The sequence below is a fragment of the Aegilops tauschii genome, chromosome 5 (assembly GCF_002575655.3).
Source record: "Aegilops tauschii subsp. strangulata cultivar AL8/78 chromosome 5, Aet v6.0, whole genome shotgun sequence".
Lineage (NCBI taxonomy): Eukaryota > Viridiplantae > Streptophyta > Magnoliopsida > Poales > Poaceae > Aegilops > Aegilops tauschii.
The window spans coordinates 509,527,186-509,546,411 of NC_053039.3; the positions used below are offsets into that span (position 1 = coordinate 509,527,186).

The 19,226-nt window shown below is 46.2% G+C and overlaps 1 protein-coding gene across 1 annotated transcript; it reads right to left on the minus strand.

Annotated features, from left to right (window-relative positions):
* Positions 1-9,830: 9,830 nt before the first annotated feature.
* On the minus strand, positions 9,831-11,024 carry LOC109746646 (uncharacterized). Its single transcript, XM_020305761.1, has one exon. The coding sequence runs from the start codon at positions 11,022-11,024 to the stop codon at positions 9,831-9,833; it is 1,194 nt and encodes a 397-aa protein (XP_020161350.1).
* Between the last annotated feature and the right edge of the window lie 8,202 nt (positions 11,025-19,226).

Consider the following 19,226-nt stretch of genomic DNA (forward strand, 5'->3'; position numbering starts at 1 on the left):
GGCCAGGACTTCAGCTTCCTCTGCATCCAAGCATCCATGAAAATGGAAACCCGCTGAGAAGACAATATCACAAAAACAATCCCTACCAACCGTTCCCAGCGCAGCCAATCCTGTGGCTGCAATGAAAGAACCGTCGACATTGATCTTTATGTGATTATCAGGCGGCTTAGTCCAGCCAACCACATCAACATGGGAAGGCAGGCTAGCATATTGAACTTCATGCAACTTTTGCTTCCCCTTAACATCATTTGCAACCGGATTTGGGAGGGATAAACACTCCCAGTAATTTCTCAAGAACATCACTGAGTCTCGTATAGTAGCCTTGCCTTTGTTGTGAATGACATCATCTCTCAGGTGCCAAGCCCTCCACAAAAATAGCATAATTTTTTCCTTCATCTCACCAGGGAAACTACTCAAGCTCTGCAAAAGCCAATCCAGGGAGAAGGGCATGATTGACTTGTCTTCCGAAAATTTCCATAATTTACTCATTTCCTCTCGAAGAGCTCTCTCTTTTGTACATACAATAGTAGCATGATGTGCGTTTTCAACATCAACTCCACATAAGTTGCATATACCATCCAATTCAAGAGTCCTCTTGTGCTTGTTGTCCTTCGTAGGGAGAGAATCAGTGGCAGCCCTCCAGGTGAAGATACAGACTTTATGTGGTACCTTTGCTTTCAAAACTAGATTCCATAAGCTCTCCCTATCATTACTGGGATTTTTTTAGGATCCTTTGCTAGATCCACCCTGCAAAGAAACTCCAAACTGATAAGCACTCCTAACCGTGAATGTACCATTCTTCTCATAATTCCAAGCCAGAATGTCTACAATTGATTTTGGGGAAGTTTGATCATGTATATTTCTTCCGCTTCAAAATTATAGAACAACTTGTCTAGCTATGATCAGCTTGTTCCACTCATTAGATTGAGGAAGCAACAATTGGTTTACCCATCTTAGCTGGCATCTTCATGGATTGTATGGAAAAAACCGGACTGCCGAGGTCTCGAGCACCTATTTCACTTGAAGGACTGGTATGGAGAATAACATATACTACAAGATTATCTGTTTCATCTTTGTATATCAGAATACTAATTATTAGGTAGCACCAAAGTATGATGTATGTATTGAGCCATGCTGAAAGGAGATGCTTAAATGCTAGATTGATTTGGGAAGTGAAAAGTGTAACGCTCAAGGTTGTGGAATATAAATCTTTGGTGCATCATGGGCACATAGGACATGTGGGTCCCGGTTGTAAGATGGTGTTCGCTGTTTCAGTTACTTGGATCAAGTTATTTGGCATGCGTGTAGACTATCATGTGTCATGTGTCACATATAGAGCCCCATCACGGCTCACACTCGCATCGCCGAATGATGGCAAATTAAATATCATACTTGTAGGAACGCAACATCCACAACTGTCCACCACTCCTGCACTTACAAGTAAATCCCAGTCCAATATAAAGACAACGAACAAGCTAGCCACACTAATAGCCTACAAAATAAAGGGCGTAACACACTTCGTCCAACAAACATCAGCAATACAACATCTAAGAAAAGTACACAGCTGACGCAATAGTGAAAATCGGCGCAGCGAAGCGTGCGTCAACTTCTAGTGCCAGTTGATGGAGAAGATGGTGTCATTCTGGACCGAGAATGAAGTTAGACGGTTGTGGGTTGCTGGATACAATGGAGTGCATTGATTGTGGTGCATGGACATTTCATGATGTGAGAGACATGCCTGTGCTCCGTCATGAATACTGAAGGTATTCTTTTAGAATTGATGATTAGTTCCATCTGGTAGGTTTAGAAGTGGTTTCCTTATTTTGGTTCTTGTAAGACTGTGATTTTCTAGTAATGAAAATCGGAGAGGCGATCTCTCTTTTATCAAAAAAAGAGAGAGAGTTCCATCAGGTATGATTTCACTAGTAGAAAAGGGGGCTTTTGTCCCGGTTGGTAAGGGCCTTTAGTCCCGGTTCAAAGGGTCGTTACTAATGCCTCCCCCCTTTAGTCCCGGTTCTCACACGAACCGGGACTAAAGGCCATCCACGTGGACGCAGACTGGAGCTCCACCTTTAGTCCCCCGGTTGGTGTTACCAACCGAGACTAAAGGAAATTTTACGATATTTTTTTTTGAAATTTTTTTTTGCGATTTTTTTTAATTTTTTTTTATTTTCAAATTTCTGAATTATTTTAACCTCTAATCTCTAATCATCACCCCTCATCACTGCTCAATTTATCCTCTAATCTCTAATCACCCCTCATCATTTCAAATCATCTAACTTCCTGGACGGTCACCCATCCTCTCACTACTCCAGCCTGAGCACGCTTAACTTCCGGGTTCTATTCTCCCTCGTTTCCAAGTCTGCACATGTTGTTTTCCTGACAATAGTAAGATGTCAATCCTATTAACCCTCAGGAATTTAGCTTGAGCATGAAGTGACACATTTCACTGTTTGAGTTTGAAACTATTGTTTTAAAAAACAATAATTATTTAGTAACACTAATATTTCTGGAATAATTAGTTTGACCAGATTTGACCACAGTTTGACCAGATTTGACCAAAATTCAAAACAACTGAAATAATTATTTAGTAACACTAATATTCTAGAATAATTAGTTTGACCATTGTTTGACCACAGTTTGACCACAATTTGAATTTTTTTGCCTCTCCAGATCTTAAAAGCCCCGTATCTTTTTTTCTGTTAGGTTTTTGAGGATTTTGAAAATGTTTAACGGGGTTCCTATAAGAAAACTAGACCACATATCACATGGGAAACTTTTCAAGTATTTTGAATTTTTTTGCCTCTCCACACAAATTTGAATTCAAAGAAAACTTTTCGAGTAGATGATTTTTCATATAAAAAACTTTTTCATCCGAGTTCGTATGCAAAAGTTATGCCCATTTTAAAAAATTCCAGAGAGATTTTGCAAATAAAGTCGAAATTCATATTTGTTAATTTTCCCAACAACTAGACCACATATCACATGGGAAACTTATTTTATTTTATTTTTTTTGACACTTCCATCATTTTCTTTTGTTTTTTCTAAAACTGAAAAGGCGGTCCAAGGGGGGGGGGGTAGAGTTTGAAAATGGGACCTTTAGTACCGGTTCGTGCCATGAACCGGTACTAATGCCTCAAAGCCCATTAGTATCGGTTGGTGGCACCAACCGGGACTAAAGTCTAACCCTTAGTCCCGGTTGGTGCCACCAACCGGGACTAATGGGCATCGCACCCTTTAGTCCCGGTTTGTGGCACCAACCAGGACTAAAGGGCCCAGGTGAACCGGGACTAATGCCTTAGCCGCACGAACCGGGATAAATGCTCACATTAGTCCCGGTTCGTGACTGAATCGGGACTAATGTGAAAACTGCCCTGTGACCAAAGCCCTGTTTTCTACTAGTGTTTCAAGAAATTCCTTTGCATCTTTTTTGACATGCCTAAACTTTGTGTCTCAAAGTGTTCTTTCAAGCATATATGTTGTTAACATATACCAATAATCATGCAATCTTCATGAACCTTTTTCAAATAATTTCGATGATGATAGATATTTGTAAACAACTACTCCAGTGCCCCTAAAAAAACAACTATTCTAGTGGCCCAATATCGTTATTTTCTTGATAAATTTTATTAGAAAGTAAGCAACTACCCCAGTGATGGGGAAACACAATACTAATAAGATTATATGCTGGGGGTTTAATTAAGGACCCTGATAAGTGTCACACGTGTGGTACGGACACATGTCAAATCAAAACATTTTTATGACAAGTTTAGTGACGCGAGGATGACAACTTTTTTTTTTGGATCACAAGTTTCAGTTTTTTTGGGGGTTTGTTTTTTGTTTTTGGATGGCAACTTTAGTTGTAAAAAACGTCAGGGCCGCGTCTTCATGCCGCATGTATGACACTTACTGTTTGGGCTAATTAATATGTGGTATGGCATAATTCTTTGAGCTGAAAACTTCTATCTAAGGAAGGATAATGCTTGGATTTGCTATCTTTCGACCGTTGGATGAAGCATATCCAACGACTAACTATAGAGACATGCATCCTGGACGTAGTAGAGCTATGCGTCCTTTCTTCCTATCAGGTATAGTTGACGCGGCAAAGCTAATTCACGGGGAAATTTTTTACGGGATCAACGGAGTGGCTGAGGTGGGGATTTGGGATTGGAAGTTGGGGATGAGGCGGGGCCCACCCCACTGAAAATCAGGGGGAGAGAGATTGGTTTTTTTTAGAGAAAAGGCATAAAGCCCGACTTTAAATTAATGAAGCCATCAACTGGCTAGGATACAACAGTGCTGATACAAAGGCGAAAGCTTGAAGAAAAACTGAAAGATAAAAGGCGGCGTGCACACACATTACAGAGCTAAGCAGAGCAATGGCGAGCAGGGCAGCACCATAGCGAAAACAGGATCAAGCTGCCGGAGAACTCTACGCAAGCTAGAACAGCGGAGCAACTATAATCAGTAGACTACACAAGTGAAGGCCGAGAGGACCCGGGCTGCGTGGATAAAAGCATGGCTCCAGATCTGGCCGCCCCGAGCCTTGCCGGAGGGGAGAACCAATCGCCCCTACATCTGAACCGTGCCACAACACGCAGACGCCATCCACCGGCCGGTTGCCCAGAGTTGAACAAGATGAAGAGCCGCTGAAGGATTGCAGGGGGGCCACCACGCCACCACCATAGCCGCCATCCCGGAGAGCAGAGCAACGCCGCCGCCACCAAGCACCTTGCCGCGAGACCACAACCTCACTCTCCCTTGAACGACACCTCCAAGGAGGACCGAGACGCCACATCGCCACCGCCGTTCGGTCAGCAAGGCCAAGGCTTTCGCCCGGGATCGTGGTTGAGGAGGAAGGAGGTGACGAAGAAGCCCGACACGCCCTCAGGAGGGAGATCGACGCCAGAGCGCCGCCGTCGTCGGGGTCAACGGGAGGTCGACCAGGGGTTTCCCCCGTTCTAGGATGGCCACCACCCACCCTCATGTGCCAGATCTGGCGGCCCGGAGGAGCAGCGCCCAGATTGGCGAGGGAGGACCACAGCAAAGGAGAGGAGACCGGGAAGCAAGCCAACTGAGGCCAGCGGCGCAGCCTGCAGCAGCGACGAGCCTCCACCGCCCCACCGCCGCCCACACGGCCAGTGGGGACGGCCAGCACCGGTGGCGCCATCCGTCGGACGACATCGACGCCGCCCTCGCCAATCAGGGCCGCCACCCTGAGATCCAACGCCCCCTGCAGCGTAGAGCCTCGCCGCCACCTTCACCGGCAGCCGCGCCGGCGAGCGCCTTGGGTGGCGGCGGGGCGGGGAGGGGGGAGGGAGGGGGACGGCGAGGCTAGGGTTAGGTCGCTCTTGTGTCGCCCGTGAGGGGAGACGCGAGAGCCGCGGGGGGGGGGGGAGTCTCGTCCTCGACAAACTGTGTGAATTGAGAAGTTTTTGTCAGAATTCACAGGAGTGGCTGATATTGTAGACTATTGGAAATATTAGCACTTTTCCGATTAGACTTATCCACGAGTAAATAGTAAGCATGGCATAAAAGGTATGCATCTCATAGCGATACCTAAGCATACTAGCACGTACAGAACATAGAATCGAACCTTCTATGAGCAGCACATATACGACTAGCATAAGTACGAGTAAACGAGGGATGAACAGATCATACCCTCCGGTTGGCCAGGCCAACGCAGCGGCGGCAGCAGCAACCTCGGCGTCGTCCGTGGCCTTCTTCTTAGCGGCGGCATCGTCGGCCATGGTGTCGATGCAGAGGAAGTAGTGGAAGCAGTGGCGGACGGAATTGGGGACGGATCGGGAGCAGTCGTGTCGAGACGCTCCCCAAAAACCTTATTGCCGTTCTCCCGGGCAGGATCTCGAACGACAGGGTTCCGGAGGCACCTGCTCTCCCGACCAACCGTGCACCCGGTCGTCGGGACGGGATCGCCGGAGGCAGCACAGAGTGAGGAACAGTAGATGACGGCTAGGTCACGCGAGAGGGAGTGAGTGAACCGAACTAGGTTAGTTCACTGGCCAGAGCCTTCTTATATAGTCCGTAAGGAAGAAAGTCGTGGGCCTTGCGGAGGCCCACGGCCGAGTCGGCCCACTCCCGGCAAGGGAGTCGACGAATCCCGGCAAGGGTGTCGACGAATGCCAGCAAAGCAAGTCAGCCCACAGTCCAATGTCTCGGACAGTGGCCCACCTGTTAGCGACTCGTTAATTAATGCCCGATTAATTAATTCATTCCAGAGCGGCAAAAATAAGTTTCGGCTCGGCTCATTCCCGCAACACGCGACGCGCGCGCGTCGACGAGGCAAGGCGGGCGGCGGAGGAGATCCTAATGGTCGACAACCATAAGGACGATCAGTGATCTCCCATGTCCCGTTAGCCAAGATGGAATCCATCTCACTACGGACCACATCCTTCCAGTAGTCAGCATTCGGAGATGCATAAGCTTCTGAAATGGAGCTGGGAGTATCATCATCCATGAGGTACACGAGGAAATCATCACCAAAGGAATCGTCCATGATCCAACATAGACTATAGATGAAATAGCAAGCCAAGGGGTGCGTCTCGAAGAGAGATTAGTTAGTTGGAAAGATTAAGTAAAGCTCCGTAATCGTCCATGCATTGTAGGATTTTCGATAGTTGACGTGGGAGCTAATGTTGGGTTCGTCGTGCCATGATGCGTTTGGACCAAGTGACGATCTGCCAAGTGCAAGTCGTCGCTTGTTTGTGTTCCCCGGCTTACATGTACGATTTTGACGATACGTGGGAGCAAAACATGTTATACTGCATGTCGCAAACCTGCAGTTCAATTTGCTATTGGTTCCTGTTCGAAAGGCCTGTATGCACGAGTCATCTGCACGCGTTTCGTACGTACAACGACTAATCTAGCTAGAGGGAAATGTTCATGACCAACTGATTGTCGATCGAGCAAAGACTGTCTACAATATTTGAGGTACATGTGCTTATAACGCGGTTTGATACAAAGTAAGTGATGGAGTATATAAGACAATAACAGACACACGTAACCTGGCTACCTGGCTCACGAGCGCCCGTTCGGGCCAGCGAGCGCCCTCCTCAAAAGGAAAGTTTTACCGCACGCCACGTCAGGACAGTCTAGAAAATGAAAAACCTCCCGCGCCAGCTCTCACCTGCATTTATTAGGGGATCAAAAACTTTAAAAACTTGTAACTTTTGATTAGAATGTCAAAATTCAAATCCGTTTTCACCGGTGGGTTTCTCGCGACGAGTTCTTCAGAACTAGATCCCATATGAGTAGGTTTCGAAGAACTTTTTTTTCCAAGCAACTTTGTATGCTACAGAGGCAACTTTAGTGTTATAGAAAAGCAACTCCTTTTTCCTAGTATGACTACCTATCAACGGAGGATCCTTTTAAGTCGGTTACCATGACTATCAATTGACTAGTTTCACCTCTAAATCGCCTAACATAAAGACAACTCCAACGTGGATCACCAAAACGCCCCCAAATATCGGAATCGACCTCTCTAGACACTTTTAGCCATCCAATGAGTCCAACTACTATCAGGCATGTAAAAAAGGTTTGCTGCCCCATATGAGTTCCTTGCAGTAAAAAATAGCATGCATCCCCTATGCAAAAGTAAAAAACATGCAACAACTTTGCTATGATTTCAGGCAACTCTTACAAAATTTGAAGCAACTAGTGTCATGCATTAAAAGAGGGGTTGCTGCCCCATAAGCTCCTTGCAGTAACATCATGCAACCCTTATGCAAAAAAAAAAAGAACCACAAAAACAACTAGTAGAGACAACATATATAGGTATGTTCCACCCGCTCCCCTCTACGGTCGCACCAAGGGATCCCACCCGAGGAGGGGAAAATCTCGACTCCCCCTCTATGACCCAAACTTAATTACATGTACTAAAACATTTAGATATTTTTCAAAAAAATGTTCTTGATAAAATATTTCTGTTAGTGAGGATTGGGCAACTGGATATATGGTTTTAGGCAAACTATTTGTTGATTGTGGGCAACTGGATACTTTGTTTTAGGCAATTGTATGGTTGACTGTGGGCAACTGGATACTTTTTTAGGGCAACTTTGGGTGTGAAGGAGGCAACTATCGTGCTATAGAGAAGCAACTTCTTCTCTTTGGCCTAGTAGGACTTCCTATTAGGTTTGTTGGCGTAAAAACAAGAAAAATCAGACAAAACATAATGCCCCTTTAGTGCTACATACAAAACAACTTCACTACACTATGTGTACCTGTGAATTTTACTAACATTATCCCAACTTGCCTATCATGCATGGTTGTTCATTTGCCTATTGTTTGATAGTTAGTTGCCTACAATTGATGTGCAGTTGCCTATAAATATTGTAAATTGCCTACCAATTGATGCCTAGTTTCTTACTATTGGTAATTAGTTGTCTATCATTGCTTCTCGGTTGCCTAACTTTGCAAAAATAGTTTCCTACAATATTGTGAAGTGGTTTACCATTGTTTTTCTAAGTTGCATGCAAACACTCTAAAAGTTGCCAAAATTGAGCACCAAGTTGCCTATCGTAGTTAGCAATAGCAGATACAAGAGTATCAATGGTAGATGAATTCATAGTATTATAGTCAGTTTAGAATCAACAATATGCAACTTAGAAGTACTAGTGAGGAAGCTAGGAGAATATGCAACTTACAAGTACCTGTGAGGAAGTTAGGAGAATGTTAGAGAAAATTAATTAGGAGAAAGTGTAGTGAAGTTGCCTATTTTTTGCACTAAAGTTGTCTCTCGTAGAAAGAAAGTTGCTTATAAAGGTGATACGATGTTGTCTACCTCTGTTCAAGGTTATTCTCTATTACTAGTTAGTTGCTCATTGTTGGTACTTAGTTACTTTAAATTGGAGTGAAGTTGCTTCTGTTTAGCACTAAAGTTGTCTCATCTAGCGTCCAAGTTGCTTTCTGAAAGAAAGAAAAATCATCAAAACGTATTCATGTGGGTATAGTTTTGAAGAGCTCATCAGGATCTGGCTAGCCAACATCCGTGTGCTTAATAGCGTTGGGGGTAGACTCCCCTAGAAAAGGAAAACACACAGATCTCATACCACCCATCCCCACATAGTTCAAAATTTGAAATCATGATAGATGACTTAAATCCCACAAGAACTTTTCGATATTGTAGGCAACTTAGGTCCCTTGATGGACAACTTTCATAGTATTGTAAGAAATTGAGGATCACTCGTAGGCAACTTCATAGTGAAAGGGCAACCTGGTTTCTGCGGTAGACAACTTATAAGCCATGTTAGAGTTTCCACTCTACGGTAAGAAATTTTCACAGTATGATAGGCAACTAAACAATCCACAACTTATTTTCCAATGTATGCAACTTAGAAATCATGGTGACCCCCCTATTACACTGTTGCACACAACTAACTAGGTGGCTACTAGGCGAAGTTAGTTATACACACGGTGCAATTCATCTAGCAGCAGAGTTGCTCATGTTTAACACTAATGTTGCTTCATCTAGCATCAAAGTTGCTTTCGAAAAAAAATCATCAAAACATATTCATATGAGATCTAGTTTTGAAGAGCTCGTCGCGAGGAACCCTGCAGTGAGAACGGTTCTGCGTTCTGACACTCGGTTTAAAAGTTGTAGCTTTTTGAAAATTTAAAACATAATAAATAGACGACGTTGGCACATGCATGCGCTTTACACTACCCAGTGGATAACGCGTTTATTACAGACAGCAAACTAGTTTTGTCATCTAGCGCGTGTGCTCGCCGCGTCCATCCGGCGCAGCTGCACTGTGAAGTATTTAGGAAAAAACATCACAACAGACACCACCCAACAGTAGCCATGCATGAGCTCAGACAAGTTCCTCGCGGACGCCCTGGATGCAGTAACGCAAACAGTCCACGATGCTACTCGGGCATACCGACCTGTCAAGGGTCGGATTGCATTTGCTTCCATCCACAATGCTGTACTCGTGAGCCCGGCCATCCCAATCGCGCCCCTGGTAGATAGTATCAGCAGTGAGCGAGGGAAAAGCGGCGTCAGCTGATACGGAGATCGCACGGCTCATGCCCATGAACACGGCGCGCCCGTTGAAGCTCTTGGTCGGGACTAGGACCCCAGCTTCCAGATCCACTCTATAAACATTGTACTCCCTGTGAAACTCATCGTCCTTGAATCGTAGCGCCCGGTGCACCATCAACAGATCCCCGCCATTGTCTACGAGGTGAAGGCTATGCGCCATTGGGCAGAAGTGGAACAGCTCGCTCCAGTCAACGACCGTCTCGAGTCGTGGCGGCTGCTGGCCTTCTGAGCCCATCTTCAGCACCATGACCACCCCGCAGGGGACAGAGTAGACGCGGCCTCCGAAAGACAGAGTCGAACATATGTAATTTTTGTCGACCACGGTCCAGCTCTCGTCGCCGGGCTTAGCAACGGCGAGCACCATGGGACTGTAGAAGCTGACTGCCACCGACACCGTGGAGGCGTCGGCGACAAGGCCCACGCTAGACACCCTAAAACATCCTTTCATTCCTATCTCAAAGCCGAGGTGCCAAGCTCGATGATCCTCAGGGCTCAGAAGCGCGGTCATTGGCGGGAGATTGATAAGCTGGTGCGTGAGCGGGTTAAGCAAGCGAACCACCAGGGTTGGCTCGGCGAGCAGCAGGAGGAGGCCCTCGGGGGTGAGCGTGAGCAGCGTATGCTGGGCGAGCTGCGGGAGGTCCATTCGGATGCACTCGCCGGTGGACAAGTTGAGAAAGCGATGGCGACGGGGGCCGGCAGCGGCAGGTGCCTTGTCTAGCATGATCCACTGGCGGGGCAGGAAACGGACGTCCAAGCCGCTGGCGCGCGGGTCCGGCGAGCACCGCCGCCACGGTTGGCACACGGTGCGGAAGCGGATGTAGTCGGCCACGTCGCTGGCGAGGGCGAGCTCGGCGATCAGGCCGGCCGGCCCGTCCCCGAGGCCCGCCCAGTCTCTTGTCGCGCAGGTTCGTGGGAGATCGCCAGGGCGCCGCGGCCGGTTTGCGCGGCGCCTGCACGGGATCATGGTTCGGGAGTCCAACATCCGATCGGTTGCCGCCGTTTATTTGCGGGCCGGGTACATATGGAGAGTCGTGTTCGTATCATGTGCAGTATCACAGCGCCGTTCGTAAGGCTTCAACCGGCACTAAAGAGTGGAGACTAAAGGCCCCCCTCTTTACTACCGGTTCGGCACGAACCGGCGCTAAAGTGCCACCACGTGGCACGAGCCAGGCCCAGATGCTGGTAGACCATTAGTACCGGTTGGTAGCACCAACCGGTACTAAATGTTTGGGGAGGTTTTGGTTTTAATTTTTATTTTTCCATTAATTCCGTGTTTTTCATTTAATTCTTTTTTGTTTGCTGGTATATTACGATACTACATATTGTACACGTTATGCATATATATAAATAGATTTTCTCGTAGAACCGATCATATATATATATAATCGAATGTCTCACAACCATCATTAATTATTCACACATACACATGTATATATATATAATTTCTTCGACATGTTGCCTTGGTGCCTTCGGAGCACGATGACAAGTGGTTCATGGGGGCGGTAGCGGGTAATAGTATTCTCCTTTGGGATCTATGACCTGGTCGAGCAAAAATCCCGCTATTTTCTCTTGAAGTACTCGTATGCGCTCTGTTGGTAGGAGCTGGTCCTGCACCTCTTTGAACTGTTAAGAAGGAGATCAATATGCATGTGTATTAGTTGTGTGATTAGATATCGACAATCATGTAAAATTTGTGAATAGTGTTCTAGCAAACGTACCCAGTCCTGTCTATCAGATCTGCTCTTTTCGGACGCCATCATGTGAATGTTCTCGCAAACGTAGTATGCACAAACTTCAGTTCCCGGAGCCTGCTTCAGGGCCTTTACGAGAATAGAATTTAATCAGATAATTATTAATCAAGCATGTTAATTAATTAATGGTATTGAAACAAGAATTAAAGAGATGGTAGCTAGCTAGCTAGTACTACTTAATTACTTACCTTGGGTCGATACCAACATAGCTTTTGTCGCCATTTTCCTGGAGTCACCTTGATGTACTTTGCCCAAGCCCTGCCCGCCGGCAAATAAAAATTAATAAAGGGGTTATTAAAAATAGTTCATATCAGGAAATGACGAACTAAATAGGCCGAGATATAGTTAATAATGATTGAAATTACCTGTTGACTATCCCCTTCATGATGCTGTAGTCACTTTCTTTTTTAAGTAGTGAGTCCAGTACTTCAACTTTTCCTTCGTCAACTTTAATGTCTAACAAGATCCAGTGGAAGCTGCATGCGCATACGTTTGCATGTATAAATTAAGCGGGCATGTGCATAATACTAATCAACTATAACCCTAAACCCTATACACTTATTAACATCTAGCTAGTAAGCAAAAACAGAATTTGTAGTACAAGACAGTGTGACTCACTCGAAGTTGTAAGGAAGTAGTATATCTTCATTGCTATTGAGGCGCTTCAAGAACTCTACCATGTTTTTCTCTACATCTTGTCTACACCATTCCAATTTCCATGTGTATTCATTAACGATATTTGGGTTAATGAACCCAATGCCATAGCGTCCAACTTTTTTCATTTCATACATCTTCATCCTGCATAATACCACAGAGAAGAATATATAGTGAGGATATATAATTACAGGTAATTAATGATCAAGCAATGAGCACTAGAGCTAGCTTGAGACTTAAATTACAGAAAGAAATCACTTACAGACAATAGCAACTGACGATAGATTTGTCGAGTGCATCTTGATTGAATAACTGAAATAGTTTTGAATACTCAACGAACAGAGCTTTCTTATTGAAGTAATGATCTTCCCCGACTTGCACCATGAGGGACTCTCGATTGGAAATCTTGGTAATTTTCATGTACCAATCATGCAATTCATACATTCTCGTTGGGAGGTTCTTGACCTCCTCGGGCTCGACCAAAGGTTGGCCCCGGACATATTTCCGTTTTATTTCCTCCTCTCTAAGCGGAGACATGGGCTCGATATCGAGGAGTTGTCCAACAGTGATGTTGAGCATTTCAGCCTGCATTATATGCTCCTCGGTTATTACCACATCGCCCAGCTCGGGAACGTAAACGGTTTGCCCACAATAATATTGGGTGCGCGTACTCTCATGTGTTGTTGGCACAACAAGCGGGGGGGTCGATTGCGCCGCCTGTTCTCCCAGCTGGGGAACGGTTTTCCCGCATTTTTTGATAGCTGCTTGTTGGCTCGAGCTCGAGCTCGCTTCTTTCTGTAGTCGTGCTCGATGTGCCTTCCTGATTTGGCGCTCATAGTCTGAGTCAACAGGCATGGGAGCTGGTGGTCTAGCCATACGAATGAAGTGGTCAATCTTTTCCTCAGGCACCTTCTCCCTCGGCGGCGTTGCCAGTTTCGGTTGAAAATGAGCGTTCACTTCGGCCCGCACTATTGCATCATTTTGCTCCTCGGTCATGTCGTAAGGCCTCTGAGGAAGAGGAGCGAGGCTGCTTGGACCATATTTATATCGCTTGTCTCCGCCTGTACTTTCTGTACTACCTCGACTCGTACCGCTACGCACCATAGCTGCGGCGTGTCTCTTCTGCGATTGCTTAGGCGGCAGAGACGGCTGACGTGGCTTAGTTGCAGCAGGAGGAGTGGCCTGACGCTGTGCCGGACTTGAAGCAGGAGGTGTGGCCTGACACGGTGTCGGACTTGAAGCAGGAGGTGTGGCCTAACGCTGTGCCGGACTTGAAGCAGGAGGTGTGGCCTGACACGGTGTCAGACTTGAAACAGGAGGAGTGGCCTGACGCTGTGCCGGACTTGAAGTAGGAGTCTGCTCACGCGTTCATGGACTTGGAGGAGCGGGAGTCTGCTGACACGGTGGCGGACTTCGAGGAGGAGTCGGCAGACGCGGTGTCGGTGGACTTCAAAAGATGATGCAATCCTTTCTCCATAGGATGATACGATGTATGGCCTCTCTCAGTGTGTGCTCGTCGTCACCTCCAGGAATGTCAAGATCTAGCCCCGAATATGGGTCCACCACCTCATCAACCAAGACACGAGCATAGCCCTCTGGAATCGGGGCGCAATGGAAGGTTGCTTCGGGGGTAATTGTAAAAGCAACGGCGTCTGCCACCTTCATAGATATGTTTTCCATTTTGAAGTGTAGCTCACAGTTAGTGTTCTCTATGATGTCATCCACAGGGTATGTATCCAGCAGTGCGTCGCCCGGGGCGGAACCAACGCTGCTTCTCGGCATGGATGGGACGGTGCTATCCAATGCTGGATGATCATCCGCTTGCTGCTGCCGTTGCTGAGACCCCCTTTCCTGGCTAAGTGAGTCGATCTGCTGCTGCTGCTGCTAGAATTTGAGTGCCAAGTCCGCGTGCCTTGCTTCTAGGCCTTGAAGGCGTTCCGCGTTCTGCTTCCTCTGCTCCTCCTCCAGCTTCCTCTTCTTCTCCTCCTCCATCTTCTTTCTTGCACGGGTCCTGTAGTCGTCGTTCCATTCCGAAAACCCCTCATACCAGGGAATAACGCCCTTGCCTTGTTCTTCCCGGGTGTCCAGGATTTCCCAGGGCGCGCGTAAGCTCGTCGTTCTCTCTGTTGGGCGTGAACACCCCCTTTCGAGCATCTTCTATTGCGTCAAGTAACTTTTGTTCTGCTCCTTTTAGACTTGCCTTCTTCGAAACCAGGCCTGTCTTCGGGTCCAACGCCCCCCCATGCGCATAGAACCAAGTTCTGCACCTGGGGGGCCAGCTCCTAGTAACCGGAGTGACCCCTGCATCCTCCATCTCTTGCTCAGACTTATCCCACTTAGGCATTGCCACCGCGTAGCCACCTGGACCCAGCCTATGGAACTGCGTCTTTTTTGCGGCATTGGCCTTGTTTTTTCTCGACCGTTCCTTAGATAATTCTGATTCCTTGAATTTCACGAAAGCGGGCCAGTGTTCTCTTTGCTTCTCCAGTGTTCCCTTGAATTCTGGAGTCTTCCTTTCTGCAGCGAGGTAGTTGGCCCATACAGTTTTCTTGTGGGTGTTGAATGCAATTGCCATCTTCTTAAGAGCAGCGTCCTTGACTTTCTGCACATCTGCATCAGTGAAATAATCTGGTAGGGTGAAATGTTCCATTAGAGATTCCCAAAGCTTTTGTTTTGCTCTGTCGTCGACCCAAGTAACATCTGGGCGTTTAGTTTTTGGCTCTTTCCATTCTTGAATGGAGATCGGGAGTTGGTCCTTCACAAGAACTCCGCACTGACGAACGAACTTGTTCGCAATGTTCTTAGGCGTGAGGGGTTCGCCACTAGCTTTGATGGAATCGATGTTGTACTTTACACCCTCCTTCAACTTTTTTCCCGGGCCGCGCTTTGTCCTGCTGTCTGTCGAAGCAGATTTGCTCGATCCGGAGGGCTGAAAGAAGAAAGATCGATTCGTTAATATATCTTCAAATAAAAAAACATGTGATGATCACTAGATGCCTGCTTATATAAATATACCTCACCGGTAGTCTTTGTTATTTCAAGATCAACATTGTATTCGTCATCATAATCATTGTCTGCGTCATCATAATCATAATCATAGTTCATGACTTCATCAGCTCGGTCGTCGAGATCGAATATCTTATCATCACCCTCCCCGGTATTGTTCAGATATTGGGAGCCGTCATTTGCTTCATTCAGATCATCTGGCCTGCTAGGGCTGCGTATGATCTCGAATAGGGCCTCTTCTCCCTCTCTGCCGGTATTGTCCGCCATAGCTTTTATTTAACTAATACAGAAGAAATATGAAACAATTTAGTATTCAAATTACAATGCATGGATGCAATCAATAAGGAAAAACTGAATCATATAGTACATAATATGCATCGTCTCAAATAATATATAATCTTGAATACATCATCTCGAATAATATATAATCTCGAATACATCACTGGCTAGGTAGCTAATAAAGATCGAATACTATAGAAGAATCTAGGCCACTCGCGGCTCCTGGGGCGCGGGAGGTGGACACCCAAAGACAAGGAACCATCACAAGACCATATCTCCGGTCATCTGCCCAAAGAACCTGCCAGGTATTGGAGAACCTGACGTCCATAGCAGCCATGTAGCGATGGATGTGCTCGTCCTCCTCCTTGACACGACGACGCACCACCTCCGGTGGGGCCAGCTCCCTCTGCACCGAATGTGGCCCACGCGAACGCCACCAAAGGAGATCAGGGTCGACGACGGGACCCGAGGCCGGGTTCCTCACCAAGCGGCGCGCCCCTCCAGGTAGCACCTCCCAGTGCTAGCCCGGCGGAGGCCCAATCCCGGACATGGGTCAGCCGGACGTCGTCGCGAACGGGTCGACGGCGAGGATGCGGGCCGGGCATCGTCGATAACAAATACTATATGCCCGCAAAAAGTAACATTTTTAAATGATTGGATTGTGATAACTAAAATTCTATATGCAAATTCTAACAATTTGACATTAATCTAATTCATCTAACTAAAACTAATTCTAAAATTTCTAACATTTCTATATATATATAACTAACATTTCTAATATTTCTATAACTAAAAAACAGAAAAATTGCTAACATTTCTATAAATATTTCTATAACTTAAAAACAGCAAAATTTATAACATTTCTATATAACTAACATTTCTATAACATTTCTAATATTTCTATAACTAAAAAACATAAAAATTTCTAACATTTCTATAACTAAAAAACAGAAAAATTTCTATAACTAACAAACTAAAAAACAATGTGTGTGTGTGTGTGGACATGGCGGCCGGAGCAGGAGCTCACCGGCGAGGCGAGGCGACGGGGGGCGGCGACGGGCGGCGACGACGGGGATGGGGACGGGGCGGTGACGACGGGGACGGGGACGGGCCGGGCGGGGACGACGGGACGATGGGGCGGGGCGCGGCGACGGCGGGGACGGGGACGGGGCGGCGACGGGGACGGCCGGGGCGGCGACGTGGGCGTCGACGAGGGGCGGCGACGGGGGGCGGCGGGCGACGGGGCAGAGGAGAAGAAGCAGATGAGAAACTGAATTTTTGGAAGTGTTTTCTTATATAGGATGGGCCTTTAGTACCGGTTGGAGCGACCAACCGGTACTAAAGGTTAATTTTGGCCAGGCCAAGCGGCGGGAAGCGCCCACCTTTAGTACCGGGTGGTGGCTCCAACCGGTACTAAAGACCCTCCCTTTAATACCGGTCTGAGCCACCACCCGGCACTAAAGGTGGTGCGCTGGCGCAGGTGCGGTGCGTCATGTTTAGTCCCACCTCGCTAGCCGAGGGGCGTCCGCACTGGTTTATAAGCCCCAGTGCGGTAGCTCTCTCGAGCTCCTCTCCAAAGCAGGCGTACTGGGCCTAAATGTTCTATGCTGCCCTGTGGGCCTACTGGGCCTTTGCGGGCCTGCATCCTGGCCCAACAATAGGTTGAGTTTCTAGTCGTATGCAGGCCGCTGTGGCGTAGTAGGCAGGCTTTTTTATTTTCTTATTTTTTTGCTTTATTTATTTTTGAGTTGTTTTTTGCTGTATTTAGAGTTTCTTTGTGAATATTTTTGCTTTAGGTACAAAAAATTACAAACTTTCTATTAGTGCCGGTAGTTTACAAATTTGAATAGTTTACATTTTGAATTATTTGAAATTTGTGTGAATCACTAGTTTGTGAATAACTTAACTTTGAAAATAGATTTTCAGTGATTCTTTTTTCTTATGTTTAATATTAGTGTGTTTTATCATTATATTCAATTTGGTAATGCTTAGGTTATTTAAAAAATGAAATGCCTTTGTAACGGATGAGTTTTCGTCCGAAACCCTGATACTTCGAAAGGGATTGTCCATTTTATACACGAAGTGCATCCAGTTTTTGCGGTAACCCTCTCTACTTTTTTGCACATGCTATGTGGGTGAAATTATGATACCATGCCAACTTTCAACCTTTTCTGAGTTCATTTGAAATGCTTTTCAATTTCAGGGTCATTTAGCTGAAAAAATCAGTAAATGCATGAAAGAATTTGTTTGCACATAAAATTTCTTCGCGTTTCAAATGCCAAAACACATAACTACCCTAACTACTACAGAGATTCCCTCCTGGGTGTGAAACACAGAAGAAAGTGATGATAGTGAAGCCGATCACATACCTGATCTTTTGGTGTGAAACTTTTTCTTCGCGTATGTCCCTTTGCGCCGTAGCCATGGAAAATCTTCATCATTTAACTGGATGCTCGGGTCAATATTCACTGTGAATGGAGCAATTTCATCAAACTTTTCATAATCTTCTGACATGTCTGTCTTGTCATCCACTCCCACGATGTTTCTCTTCCCAGAAAGAACTATGTGGCGCTTTGGCTCATCGTATGATGCATTCGCTTCCTTATCTTTTCTTTTTCTCGGCTTGGTAGACATATCCTTCACATAGAAAACCTGTGCCACATCATTAGCTAGGACGAATGGTTCGTCTGCATACGCAAGATTGTTGAGATCCACTGTTGTCATTCCATACTGCGGGTCTTCCGTTACCCCATACCGTGTCATATTGACCCATTTGCACCGAAACAAAGGGACCTTCAAACCACGTCCATAGTCAAGTTCCCATATCTCCTCTATGTAACCATAATATGTTTCCTTTCCCGTCTTGGTTGTTGCATCAAAGCGGACACCACTGTTTTGGTTGGTGCTCTTCTTATCTTGGGCGATCATGTAAAATGTATTACCATTTATCTCGTACCCTTTGAAAGTCATTATATTCAAAGATGGTAACTGGGACAGCGAGTACAGGTCATCTTCAATAGAGGCGTCATGCATGGTACGTGTCTGCAACCAGCCGGCGAAACTCCTGGTTTGTTCACGTGTAATCCAGTCATCAGATCGCTCCGGGTGTTTGGAGCGTAGAAAATTCTTGTGTTCGTCCATATACGGAGCCACCAAGGCGGAATTCTGTATAACTGTGTAGTGTGCTTCAGTGAGAGAATGTCCGTCCATACATATTTTTTGATTCCCTCCTAGCGTGCCTTTTCCATCCAGTCTGCCCTTATGCCGCGATTCAGGAACACCAATCGGCTTAAGGTCAGGAATAAAGTCAATACAAAACTCAATGACCTCCTCATTTTCATGGCCCTTGGAGATGCTTCCTTCCGGCCTAGCACGGTTATGAACATATTTCTTTAAGACTCCCATGAACCTCTCAAAGGGGAACATATTGTGTAGAAATACAGGACCCAAAACGTTAATCTCTTCGCATAGGTGAA

What these genes read in the sequence shown, in the direction of transcription:
- LOC109746646 (XM_020305761.1), bottom strand. Translation starts at nt 11,024, where the DNA reads ATGATCCCGTGCAGGCGCCGCGCAAACCGGCCGCGGCGCCCTGGCGAT.